The 14,603-nt window shown below is 35.9% G+C and overlaps 1 protein-coding gene across 1 annotated transcript; it reads left to right on the forward strand.

Moving 5' to 3' along the window:
- Positions 1–93: 93 nt before the first annotated feature.
- LOC121503620 lies at positions 94–10,074 on the forward strand. Its single transcript, XM_041778112.1, has 5 exons — positions 94–134; positions 3,333–3,394; positions 3,807–4,412; positions 4,580–4,696; positions 7,998–10,074. Exons 2-5 carry the CDS (start codon positions 3,381–3,383, stop codon positions 8,857–8,859), a joined length of 1,599 nt encoding a protein of 532 aa, XP_041634046.1. The 5' UTR covers positions 94–134; positions 3,333–3,380; the 3' UTR covers positions 8,860–10,074.
- Positions 10,075–14,603: the final 4,529 nt, after the last annotated feature.

The raw sequence follows: 14,603 nt of genomic DNA on the forward strand, positions 1-14,603 counted from the left end.
AAAGATGATTGAAACATTTAACAAAAGGGCATGACACCACAGGTATATAAGAAACGCCTATCTGATCATCTTAATTTCATTTTACAGAGCAGCAGACCGATGAAGAGAAGGAACTGAGACAGCTCTACAGAAAGGTAATTTCCACCACTCAAATCTCTGGGTAAAACACTACAGCTGTAGGAGAGTCAACCAAAACAGTTATTAGTGCCTGGACAGAATGCAAAAGAATTATTCTCTTCCTCATCCAAAATAACTGGCTTATTATGTGGTTTGAACAACATCAGTGTTGATTTCATCAACTACCTTTTTCCATGATAAAACGAAGACAGTCCAGCTAAAAATAGCTCTTTGGTGATAAAAATTCTGATGAAAAATATGTTAAGTTTTTGTCAAGGAGACTAAAATGTTAGTGTTGGAGTGTTGGATGTTCAAATCCATGATATTTCTCCTCTTTGCATAAAAACTGTCAAAAAACAAACAGAGGTGAGGTGGGAGCATTGAAGGTATGTCAGTGTTTTCTTCATTATGTCTGATAGTCATTTAAGTTTAAATGGTGCATTAATGACTGTTTCACATTTGTATGAATTTTGCAATATTACTCACTGAAGAAATTGTAGAAAATTATTTTTTTGACAGCCAGTAATGACCAAAATATGAGGACTTATTTCAGTAAAACTGGACAGAAAAAGTTCCAAGTTTCTGTTGACTAAATTTGTTGAACATAATTATCTCAGGTGTGTCAGCAAAGACTTAAAACACTGAATATTCTGCAGAGTAAATTCTGTCAGTTTTAAGGAAGGTGTGCCCTACAGCACATAACAGGAATATGAAGCTAAAACAGGAACTGTTTTAGTCTGTAAGTCTCAAATGTAATATCTTGGCTCTGATCTGATTTTAATGTGAAGAGTGGTGCATCAAAAACAAAAAAATTAATCATCTGTCAAAACTTGAAAATGGGAATTCTACAAGGTTCAACTTTAGGGTCGTAACTCTTTAGTTTATGAATAAATAACTGATCCATCAGCTGCCACAGTTCCATGTGTGTCTGTAAACCTCCTGCAGATGGCAGCAGAGAAACTCTCAAAACAAATGTCTGGCTCTGAAATAATCATCTGCTGTGGGCTGCAGCTGATATTGAACTTATGCACCATGCATAAGCCCAAATGTAGCCTAGTCTGAGTTTTAGCAACAACAGAGTTTACTACTAACATTTAAAGTGTTGCTAGGATAGTTTAAATGAATCTTAATTTATAACATCACTATCACACCTGTCCTCTTATAGGTGTAAAGTCCTCCATAAAATATTGCTGAAAGTTATGAAAGGTGGGATATCTCAGAGGTTGAGGAGCTGAGGATTTTACCAGCTGTTGAATTAGGGTTTGTGCTTTAGTTGTCACCTAAATGCTTTGATATTTTTCATGCACTCTCTGTTTATAGACGGAGGCAGCAGCAATTAAACAAACTCTACAATCAAATTTAAAAGGAAGCAAAAATGTCCTTTCAATCCTATAACAGTATTTTGGTCAGTTTGGAAGCTATCCTCTACTAGCTTGGATGAACCTTTCATCTCTGTGGTGCAACCGCACACAAATAGATTCCCTGTTTAAGTTTGACAGAAGAGGCTATGAAAAACTGTCAAAATAAATAAACAAATATATAAATATGTTTTTTTGATTAGATGATAAAAAAGACAACACCTAAAGGCAGCACAGCAGTTTACAGTTTACATGACATTTTCTCAGAAAATAGAGGACCTATATCGAATACAGTAAATTAAACTTAAAAGTATATATACTTTTCATTTTATAAAGCTGAGGTAGAGCAGAAAAAGATTATACCAAACATGAGCATGGTATACATTTTCTGAGTGGTTTATTTTGTCAAAAGAAAATTAACAAAACGGAAAAATACTGAATACTGAATGACTCACTGAAGAGACGCCACATCAGTGGACTTCCTTTGCGCTCTTTTACGCATGTCCCTCTGTCCAGCGCACATCCAACGGTAATAATAAATGTTTTCATCTGAATTTGGCAGTTAAAGTCTGTCTTCTTTGTGTGGAATTAGGTTTATTGATATGACTTATTGCAATGAGTCTTTACTGTTAAGAGTTTTCATCTTTATAAAAGAAGATTTTTTTAAAGGAACACCTTAAAAAGAGCCACAACTGGTTACTAAGAGCCACATGAGCTGCTGGTTGAGTATCACTGATTGAAAGGCTCAGGAAACCTTTGCAGGTGTTTTGAGTTAATTTTGATTACGGTGTGACACCATGACTTTCCAATATTGAACTTTTTCACAATATTCTAATTTTCTGAGACACTGAATTTTGGGTTTTCATTATCTGTAAGCCATAATCATCAACATTTCAAGAAATAAAAGCCTGAAATATTTCACTCTATGAGTAATGAGTCTATATAGTATATGGGTTTCACTTTCTAAATGAGTGACAAAAAATATTGAACTTTTTCATGACATTCTAATTTTTTGAGATGTACCTGTACATGAAGATATTTTGATGGAGTCAACCAGGAATAACATTTTGATGTACTCCTCTCATTTAGTTGAGCATGATTATCTCAGATGTAGTCAGAAAAGACTTAAAACCCTGACATTATGCAGAGTAAATTCTGTCACTTTCAATGAAGGATGTCTCACTTCAATGCAGAAAATTTTGACTAAACAGGAAGTTGTTGCTAAGACAGGAAATCACTCTTAAATCTTGCTGTAGCCTAATTTGACTTCTAGCTCCATATGCCAACAGAGTTTACACTCTACTGACATTTAAAGTGTTACATCAGCTAAGATAGTTTAAGTTAAGCTGAAGCTGTGACTTAAATTTGACACCAATCTTCTTATAATATTAGTGATAATTTTAGAAGGTGGGATAACAATGAGGATGATGAGCTGAGAAATTTACTGGCTGGTTTGTTCTCTGTGATCAATAACAATAATTATAATAATTTTTGATGACTTTCTTGAGACTTACATTTATCTATGGGTGCAGATAATATCTGCTGTCCAACAGTAAAGTTCAGTTAATTACCTTGTTACTGATGATTTCACCACTCACTGTTTATTTACACTGACAGCAGATTAACATAAGCAGGGAAATATCATTTGGGCTGAATAAAAGAAGCTGAGGAAACAGTTAGACCAGGTGTTTTAAAATTTTGTTCCCCTTGTTTTGATAAAATTTGGATTCATAAGATTTAATTTTGATTGCATTTTTATCTTTTAATGAGAGTTTGGTGATAAATTCCCCTTCAACCCCCTGATCTACCAATATTATTTAACTGATTTTTTAAAACTTTTTTTTCTTTTTTTAACAGGTGCTACAATTAGATCAGTGACAGAGGAAGATATCATTAGAGGAGAAAATGCTGAATGCAAGGTAAGTTAGAGTGACTGTGGCACAGGAAGTTTGGCTTATCTCTGGTTACTGTCAGCCTTTTTCTCTGGTGTTTGCTCTCATTTATTTTCTAGCATGACTACTCTTTGTTTCATGTTGTCTCTGAATCATCATCCTGATTTGGTTGGTGGTAGCAATTTTGCTTAAGAGAAGGAAATGTAATTAAATGTTTGAAAACAGAGCTCTGAGTAAGATATGAGCTACTTGCAGAAACATTGTGCATGCTATAGGCTGTGAATTATATAATTATTATTATTATTCATTCTGCCCCAAACTGTGTAATTTTCTATAGCTAGCAAGTTGCTGAAGCTCACATTGCAAATAAAACTGGCTAACACAGACGCTTTATGAGTGAAATACAGTACAATAGCGCAATTATGTTTTTGTGTTACAGAAAAAAAACTCGGGATGCTTTGTCCTGGTACGTCATAGAAACCTTCATCTACATCGAAACAGTTAAACAATTCTGTGGAAGCTCCTCTGAGTGGTTGGGTGCAAGAAGAGCAGAGTTTTTCACAATGGTGAAAATAAAGAACTCCTTCAACATGATTGATCCTGGCATCTGTGATCTTTATAGTAAATATAAAATAATATGGGCCATTCTGGTGTATGTATGGAACAAGTTGACTCTGCTGCTGTGTGAGAGTGTGAAAACAAAGCGTGCAAAGCTAGAAAGGGACCTGGCTGTTGTCTTGAGAGACAGTCTGTGTGGCCTGGAGAAGCTGAATGTCTTCCTGGAGGCTGTGGAGAACCTGGCGGTCACCTCACTCCACGTGTTCCAGGAAGGGAACCAGGTGTTAAACCTGCCAGATGGGATCAGACTCGAGCATGTTCAGGATTTCATCACTGCTGTACAGCAAATCTGCCCTCAGCTCCTCAAGTTCAAAAGAGATGCAAGCACCTTCTTCCTTCCCAAACTTGATAATGTGGAAGAACTGATGCATCAGCTGGACAGATACATCCAGACTGCTGAGAACATCTGTGGGGAATTAGAGATGAGGTATTTAGGTCTTACTGTAACATTATTTCACACATTTCAAATAATAAATATGAATAAAAGTTTCAGTAAATCTTCACTAAAAGAAAAAAAAAATCCTAAGGATTACAGAAAAAAGTGTCAGAATACTTCTCAAACCATATTTTTATTTTTGTTTTGTCTTTTGTTAGTTGCAGTAATCTCTTCCAGACAATTCCCAAACACACTGATGTTATCCTGGATGAGGATCTGACTGATGATGGGGTACAAAGGATGCTTGATCATATTGATAAACTTGCTGCAATCAGGTAAATATTTAACATACAGTATGCATTCATCACCATTAATATCATTATCAGATTGATTTTTATTTATTAAGTTTATTTATTTATTTGTGTCTTTATTTATTTTATTTATAATTTCTTTCAACAATAATGATCTAGCCGCCTAGCCTCTCTTGATGACCACCACACACCCTTCTTTAACCAAAAAGAGGGTAAAGATGTAAAAGGGAAGTCAATAAAAAAAAAATTTAAAAAGTGATAATCAGAAATAAATGTGTTGATGAGCTGATGAAATGTCAGACCTACGGACAAACTCCCCTCCACTGAGACATGCTGTTTTACATCACTTAGTTAAAAAAAAAAAGAAAGCTCAACCTAGAGCACCACCAAGGCAGGTAGTAGAGTTGCTGTGGATGTTCCAGGGGCCTGAAAACTGCCAGCACTCTACATGCATAAAATAAATGCACATTACTTTATCTGGGTAATAACACATTTTCAAAACGGATGTTTTTGTTTTTTTAAAGTGGGTCATACCCTAACATACATGCCAGACAGTGTCTGTGGTACATGGATCTAGACTGAGTTAATTTAATACCTGTGGATCAATGGGTAGAGTAGGTTATCTAGCAACCGGATGGTTGGTGGTTAGATTCCCAGCTCTTACAGTCACATGTGACTGTAAGAGCGTTAAGACACTTTCTGCACACAATTTGCTGCTACTGCTGCATCAGTGGTGTATAAACTAACTACTGAACAAAGCCTCAAAGATCAGTTCATTCAAAAGTGGCAAGTAAGCTCAGAAATCATGTGATTTATATGAAGACTTGAAACAAGGCATCAAACTGGAGGAGTAGTCTCTATTTAAAAACGTAAAGTACAGTCAAGCTATCTGCAATTTTAGACTCAATAACAGCAGGAATCCTCAGTTCACTGAGAGAGATAAAGAGCTGAATAGAAAACAAAGGATCTGAGACCTCTGTAATGATAATATTCTTTGTCACAGCTATCATCTTTTGTTCAACCAAGTAACGCATGAAAACACAAATAATAGCCAGAAAATTCCATTTTTTGGAACTGAAATGTTCATTTAACTTTCTACTGAAATAAAAAAAAAAATCCAAATTTCCATAAATTTTTAGAATTATATTTTTAGTTTCTCATTTTATTCATTGGGTGTTTTTTGCTAACTGATAATCCACTTGAGGACATTTTTTATCATTTATCAGATTGTATTTGTACGTTTTTTTTTTTTGAGTAATTTATTGAGCATATTGATTAGATAGAGGTATCATAAAAGTATGTATCAGATATGTGACAACAGGTATTAATAATTTAATAATAGAGAAAAAAATATCCAAAAGACTATTATTTAAACTATCATTCATGTTTAAATTTGTTTTGTTGTTGAAATTAGCCAAGTTAAATTCATTTGTGAATTAGTTTTGATGCTTTTTTTGAAATATGTCCTCCCGTTATTTGAGTAATTTTGTACTTCTGCCATGATGTTTGCAATCTTCTTTTTTATTTGTACTGTATGTTGTTTTATCTCTATACTCATTGTCCAGACTTTTACTAAACTACCTACTATAGCTTAATAAACTCCCCTCTGGAAGGTTATCAGAACAAGTACGGCAGAAACAACTCAGGTCTCTCTCTTTACGTTTATTGCACACACACAACAAACGTCCACACATTAGCCTCCCGACACTAATCAGTTAGCTTGATGGTTACAAAGGTAGTTAGACCTTAGTTAGGTTGTAAACCTGCAATGTAAACACAAAACAAATCCCAGACTTAACCAAGGGAAGTTTACAATTGTTCATGTGACATTAATTCTTGTTTGGGACACTAGCAATGCCAGCATATAGTCACTCACCGACAAGGCGTACCAGTCCTGACGATCAATAAAGTGAAAATGAAACATTAGGGTTAACTGCACTTTATAGCAAACCCTGTCCACACCACACACAGTTGGGAGATTGGGAAACTCTAATCAAAAACAAACCGCAAAGATGAGAGATAATATAGTGTTCATCATTACAGTAATCTGTTTGATATACATATATAAAATAAAATATACCAGCCACTTAAGGTACCTTCTGTATAAATAAAGTGGCCTGTTATGTTTCTAAGAAACGTCCCGACATAATCAAAACATCTATCACTTATGGTAATGTAAACAGAACAATAGTTTTAACTGCTGGAAAGTTATACACTCATGATCATGGTCTGAGTCACATGAATAAATGAAATAGATGAATGTGTATGGATGGGATTAGGTAATACTAAAGGTGTGACGAGATCTCGCGAGATCAAAACGTCACAAGACTTCTTGTTGAAGTGAAAAAAAAAAGTGTTATTGACAGATTTCAAGAATCATTTAATTTTACTGATGCAGCTCTTTATATTTCAGTCTGTTGTACAGTTTTGTTTTTTTCTAAGTTTTATTTTTGGGCCTTTTCATGCCTTTATTTAATACAGGATGGAAAGTGGATAGACTCAGAAACAGGGAAGAGAGTGGGGAGAGACAGGACGCCCGCGTACATGGGTCTCATCGCACCTCTAGTTAATACTAACAGCCACAATGCATCACAGCCTTCTCCATCAGTGTGTGAGTGTGGAATGAATGGGTCAGTGTGACGTGTGGTGAATAAAGAGCTTTGAGAGGTCAGATAACCAGAAAAGTGCAGCACAATCTCAAGTCCACTAACCAAATTGAGCTGATTTAATACATGGGTGTGTGGGTAGTGTTCATCAGCAACACTGTTTCTGCCTGTGGCATTAGTGCTAGCCATTGTAAATGAGTTGCTGTTTGCAATGAGAGTTATTTGCATAAGGGCAATTTTGTGCTGGATTTTTGAGTATTCCCTAATTTACACACATGTAAATGAGGCAGGTGCACCCAGAAAACAGTCTGCTTGACAGTATGTGTTGATTATCCTTGCCCTCATAAGATGGTGGTTAGCTGGGCTCTTAGACTCCAGGTCCCAGATCAGACTCTCCTGGGTCACAGTACCATTCATCACTCCCCTAAGACACCATACTTCAATTATTGAAGCTTTTCTTTCTCCTTTTTTTGTAAAAAAAAAAAAAAAAAAAAAAAAAAGATGTGTATTTTTACTGAATTAACTGGAAAGTCCAAAAAAACTGTTAGGGACTCTGGAACGTTAGGCCACACACTGCTACAGTCGGGGCTACAAGTCCCACCTAGATAAGCTTTACTTTTCCTCCTTCTATGAGAGAAAATTTAAACAAAGAATGTGTTTTGGATTTAGGACATGTATAGTCATGATTCTACCTTAATTTGATTTTCCCTCTTTATCAGGATGGATCCAGACTTCAGGCTGGTGTTCTTGTTCAGGGATGGTCCACGTCCTCATTTTATCGACCAGTTCAATGAGCAGGAGAACGAGATGCTCCAGAATCTGAAAAACCTGGAGGAGACTGCTGATAACCTTGACTGCGTGAATAGGGCTATATTAAGAAGTAAAATAGGGGGTAGCTTGGTGACATTCATTGGAAATGTGCTTTCCATCATTGGTTTCTCTCTAATTCCAGAAACAGCTGAGGTGTCTCTTGATTTTACAATTGCTGGGATGGCGTGCAGTGTTGGCGGCAGCATCATTGGCTTACTCTTTATATTCATAGAGACCATTATAATCTGCAAACAACAAAAGAAGTTTGAAGAAGTCTTCAAGAGTTTCATGAAAGATGTGAAGTCTGTCCAGAATATTCTGGAGGAGATGCCTACTCTGAATGTTGAAACAGAGGGAAATGATACGGATTGTTGTAGTTGTCGTTGGTTAGACACTGGTATGAAGGCTGTTAGTCTTGGATACACTATTAAATCAGTTGTTGATGCTGCCTTTGATATCTGGCTGTATAAAGAAGAGAAGCTGACTGAAATGACAGCATTTAAAGGGCCGCTCAGCCTCTCAGAGTTTTTTATGGCCTTTAGTATTGGGACCAACATTTTGTTTCTCATCATGGATCTCATTTTCATCCGCAGGGAAAGCTATAGTCTGTCAAAAGTCGATAACACTGAAGTGTCAGAGTCCATCAGAGCCAGAGCTGCACTTTGGCGCTCAGAGCTCGATGCATTGGAAAAGATCCATGATTCTGCAACTAAAGGTCTGCGAACATTAGAGAACGACATTTCATTTCTCAACAGCAAGTTTTATATCTAAAGAGGGAGATCTAGAAAAAAAATAAAAAGCCAATAAATGAAAAAGAGGTCACTGCATTTTTGAGAACTTTTTTTGATATTTACTCTGATACATGAGGGTGGACATACGAGGCAGCCAAGGTGTAAATAACTAATATACAGAAAAACATTTTCAACTTGATACGAGTGTTTCAAAGTATTAAATGTGACCAGATGTCTCTAAAATTTTCCACTTTAGTTACAAACTAAACAAAGTTTTTCTTTGGCTATACCTCAGCAGACCCTAGTCCTCATAAAGTGTTTTAACTAAATGCAGCGATTTGTTGATCTTCATTTAGATGCAAGCTCAATTAGATTGAGTTTTCACTTTTTGTAAGTATATTTGGTTGGAACGTCTCTTGTTTCTCCTTGTATTATATTCTTGTGACTAAACTCTGCCATTGTACCTTCACATGGAGCGTTCCTGAGTGGACCATGGCCCTCTATGGAGGGGGGTATTCCAGCATTACAATCTGCAGCAGTTCTCTAACTGTAAAACAAGTTTACCTTTCATAGTTGTTGGATTGAAGGTGATGAACAATCACTTACTCAAGCTGAGTCAGGGATGCTAGCTGCCACCAAGTCTGTTTCCTCTCTTCCTTCAGCCATGTGAGTTAAACAAACAAGAGCTACATACAAATTCGGGTTGGCAATTTTGGACTTCTTGCCTTTATTAGAGGAGCTGAAGAAAGACAGGAAATATGGGTAGAAGGTGAGGCAACAGCGCTGGGATTTGGGTTTAATCCTGCCACCACTGTATCCTATTACTAACAGTAATAATGTACATAGTATAGTATTAATGAAGTAAGTTTTATATCATAAAATAAAAGATCATGGCTCTGACAGTGTCTTGGCTTGCAGAAAAAGCCTTGCTGACCCAGACCACCTTCAGATGACTTGGTTTGATGATTAAAGAAATTACAGGAGTTTTAATGTCTCAGCTTTTTATGTCTGTTGTGGAAACCCCCACTGTAAATAAAATCTTATCATTTCTTATTCCTTTGGTAGAAAGACATTTGTCTTTGAAGCTTCATATTTAGCAACCTGTCAAGATGTTAAAGTTACAGCTGAGTTTTTACTTCAGAAATGTTGATTTTCTTTTGCTGTCACTTTTATGTGTATGATTGATTAACATGATGTTTTACTGTATCCATCCAATGTGGCTGAAGTCTGACCATGTATTTACAAAATAAACAGCTTAAAGCTTACTATTTAAGATCATTATTTATCTGTGTGATCGCTGCCGGTCTCTTATGTGCTTTGGAACCTTTTGCCAGGCCAGTTTCAGATAATGCAGTATGGGAAAATGTGAAGAATGATACCATTTTTGTGCATTTTGAAACACATTTGTGATATATTTTTTTATCCTTTTAGTTTCATGTCTCTCTCATATTTATGTCTCCACAGACATTCTAATGATGGTTAAGGTTTTGAGAAAACACGAGTCAATATAATGCAAATTTCCTTCTGCATGTTTCTACTTTTAGCTTTGACTATTGAGACCATTTCCACCTGATCAACAAAATGCATAAAGTTGCAAATTGGCTGCAGAAGTCCTGCCTCACCCTAAATATTGATAAAACTGTCTCAGTGTTTTTAACAAATAACGTAAACCCCAACAAATTCCAGAAATTGTAGTAAAAGGACAAAAAAATTAAAAATGTAAATGAGACTAAATATTTAGGTCTATTACTGGACTCAAATCTTCGTTTTAAAAGCCACATTAAAAAAACTGGTAATACATTAAAATTCAATCTTAGGAATTACAAACACATTAGAGATTCCTTGTCTACTGAGGCATCAAATACCTATTTAAACACAATGATTGTTCCTCATCTTTTATACTGCATGTTCTACTGTTGTCCCCAGTAGTAGATTGAGTCTCAGCCAGACTATTCTCCACTGCTGCCCCCAGTGGTTGAATGAGTTTCCCAACTATAGTTAGCTCGCACTGTCCTGCTCTACTTCTGGGATTTCTTTGCCCAGCTCTTTGGGAATGATCCAGCACTTGGTACTTGGTAAATAGTTGTTGTGAAGTCTAATGAATGGCGTTTAGTGATCCCACATTTTCCTTGATTCATTGTTGCTGTCTAATAACAAAAAAAAAAAAAAAAAAAAAAAACTCCAGAAACAACGTATATTTTAGGTACTCTGCCTTAAACTCTACATGGCAGCACTTGCGTCCAATTGGACCTGAAGCACTTGATGGCACTTACTGATGTTGTTTCTTCTTGTCTAGATCATTGCTTGTGTTGTTCTTGCTCTCAAATGTACGTCGCTTTGGAGAAAAGCGTCTGCTAAATGACATTGTAACATTGTAACATTGTAAGTTGGTCTCAGGCGTGTAAAACATCATTAAAACCATTGGAATGTTTGTATAAAAGTGCACTTAAAATTCATGATTAAAAAAAGCCCCATTTACATCATCATTGTAATATACTTACCAAATATAAAATCTTGAGTTTCGAAAATTTGATCAAATTTAATCAAATTTCTTTTGTATTTAAAATAATTCATAACGTAGTTGCCCCCCCATTAAAAGATTTTGTTGCACTTGCGTCTGAGAGAGTGTCTCGTAGTACGTGGGCAACAGTCAGAGACGAGTGCCGTGTTCCAAAGTGCAAAACCTCATTTGGACAATCATCATTCTCTTACAGAGCAGTGAGCCTTTGGAACACTCTTTCAAATGATATTATTACATGCACAAATTATAACATGTTTACACGCCTGACCAAGAAGTGGTTACTTTCACTACAAACCTGTACACACTGATGAGCTGTGTGGGTGTGTGTGTGTGTGTGTGTGTGAGGGTGTGTGCGTGGCTGTGTATATGTGGTAATGTGTAGGTGTGTGTGAGAGACAGTGTGGCTCCTTTTTAAATAACATTGTAAGACTGATTGACTGACTGATTTTGCTAAAACCTGGCACATAACATATTATCATTGTATGTCATTAGTGTTTTTTTTTTTTTTTGTGCATTGTCCCTGATCAAATAAATTAATTCAAATTCAAATTCAAACTGCCTATATCACCTATGTCCAGAACCAAATTTACAAAGAGATGAGATGCAAACATGCCTCAAAGTTCTGCACAGTACTGTATCTATTAAGCCTTATATTTAAGGAGGTATGTCCCTTTTTTTTTTTACAGCAGGTTCAATCATGGAGGAAACTTGTGAAATCTTGGATTGCAGAACACCAACACCAAGAAATGCCTAGCCGGTCCTGTTAGTTTCATTTCTGCTAAACGACTAAAATGTGGGTAAATTTAATGAACAATTTAATCTAAAGATACAAAATAAATTTATTATAGCTGCCAAAACGAACACTGCCCAACATTCAGCAAAGTTGGTGAGTGCACGTGCAATTCTTCAAATACTAAACAATTCAGCTCTTGGATGAGGAATTCACACTTGCATGAAAGAAACTGATAGGTGTCCTCATGATGTAGAGACAGACACTAAAGGATTCTTATTATCACAGTGAAACCTATGTGCAATCAGCTTTTTCGATTTATTTTCCCATTTATTTATGGCCTAGCAGTTTCCAGGGACATTTTAAGACACCTTGAAGATAAAATGTTATTGAGGTTTGAAGCTTGAGTTCTCGTCAAAGGGAGTAGCACGGGTGACATTCTGCAGATGCCAGCGCAGAAAATGCTGACACGACAGAAAATTTTTGCCAAAATGCAACTCTTACTGCAATGCCTTGGCTCTGACTTTGACAAAGAGAAGTTTGTCAAATAAGGGTCATCCTTCACACTCAGAGCATGGGAATTCTTCAAGGTTTAATTTCAAGGGTCACACATTTATGATCGAAAACAGCTCTGTGACCCTCTTTCTGTTCCCAACCCACCAAATGAGAAGCGTCGCTTTACAGGACAGCAATGTCCACCACCTTCAGTTTCTTGTTACTTTCACAAGTGTCCAGAAATCATACAGACTATGCATTAAAACTGCAGCATGCACTCTTCTTTTTATTGTGTCTGTGTCTTTATTATAATAGATGATCAATGAGAGGATTTTCAACAGTGATGTGTAGAGAGAAAAACATCCAGATACAGCTACGAAGCATTGTCTTTAAGTATTTTTCTGTTCTTGTAGCAGGTTCAATCATGATGGAAGTTTCTGAAATTTGGCACATTAGGCCAAACATTTTCCTTATTTGGCCTCAAATCTCAAAAAGAAAGGGACAGGAGGAACAAGTATTGAATATCAGAAAGAAAGATGATTGAAACATTTAACAAAAGGGCATGACACCACAGGTATATAAGAAACGCCTATCTGATCATCTTAATTTCATTTTACAGAGCAGCAGACCGATGAAGAGAAGGAACTGAGACAGCTCTACAGAAAGGTAATTTCCACCACTCAAATCTCTGGGTAAAACACTACAGCTGTAGGAGAGTCAACCAAAGCAGTTATTAGTGCCTGGACAGAATGCAAAAGAATTATTCTCTTCCTCATCCAAAATAACTGGCTTATTATGTAGTTTGAACAACATCAGTGTTGATTTCATCAACTACCTTTTTCCATGACAAAACGAAGACAGTCCAGACAATTTATTAGACCACCCTAACCCTAACCAAAGTAAGGTTTATGCCACAGCTGCCCTAAATTAACAGCATTGGTAATTACCAAAATCATTTTTTATGTTTCTGCAATGGTTAATACACCAATATGTAGAAGCTCTTTAACCCAAATCATATTTTGAATGCTAAAATTGATTAATATGTCAAATTATAGTTATTTACTTGCATTCCTGAACAGAAAAATGAGTTTTAGTGGTTGAATGTTATGCTTGATTAATTTCTGACTTTTCAGAGAAGCCCAGTGAGCTGGCTCAAATATGGGTATAAAAAGGTGAATTCAGTTTGAAATCCCTCATTCCTGTTAAAAACTGTACAACATGGAGAGCTCACTGAAAATGAATGAGTCTGCATTAAAGCACTTTATGATGCTGGATGGTCTCTGAGACAGGTGGTCTAATAAATTTGATAAGCACCGTATATAAAAAAAAAATCAGAAAAATTATTTTAAAAAATAGTATTTTCTATTACTCTGGATATCAGTAAATATATAAGGGGTGTCAAAACTATGGGCTATGGGCAAACTGTGGCCCTTGGTCCTTTGGAATTGGCCTGCAAGAAAACCATTAAAAAGGCCCACATAAGAACATTAAACTTAACTCTATTTCTTAGTTTGACTAGGATTAACAATATTGGGTTTATATAGTATACACTATATTTACAAATTAAATTTAGCCGATATCAATACCAATATATAAATGTAGTTTAGACAAAACACTTCAGTCCTTACAGCTCCACAAATACATTCTCTGTTTAATTTTGACAGATAAAGGTGAGACCAAACTTTAAAAAATATCTAAATCGCTTCCCTGATTGGAAAATACACAGGCCTACACCTGAACGCAGCACAGCAGATTATACATGCCATATTTTCTTAATAGTGTGGTGTAAAAGTTTTGGTTCCAGACCAACTGAACAACTCAAAATGAATGAGTTATAATTGAGTAAGACAGAAGCATTGCCTCATTCTGAGGAAAAATACTAACTTTAAATTTGTGCCTCATCAAAGCAATCATTGCAAGAGCTTCTCTTTTGGTCTCCTTCATTGTGTTTATAAACCAATATTATTTTTATCATTATTTTTATTTTTGCTTATTCTTTTAGGTACAATGCTGAGGTCCTAAAAAGTTACAGAGGACC

Source organism: Cheilinus undulatus, linkage group 21 (assembly GCF_018320785.1).
Source record: "Cheilinus undulatus linkage group 21, ASM1832078v1, whole genome shotgun sequence".
NCBI lineage: Eukaryota > Metazoa > Chordata > Actinopteri > Labriformes > Labridae > Cheilinus > Cheilinus undulatus.

Excerpts from the sequence above, each read along its gene's own strand:
- LOC121503620 (XM_041778112.1), top strand. Across the intron at positions 4,413-4,579 it reads TGTGGGGAATTAGAGATGAG|TTGCAGTAATCTCTTCCAGA; the intron begins GTATTTAGGTCT and ends GTCTTTTGTTAG. Across the intron at positions 4,697-7,997 it reads GATAAACTTGCTGCAATCAG|GATGGATCCAGACTTCAGGC; the intron begins GTAAATATTTAA and ends CCTCTTTATCAG.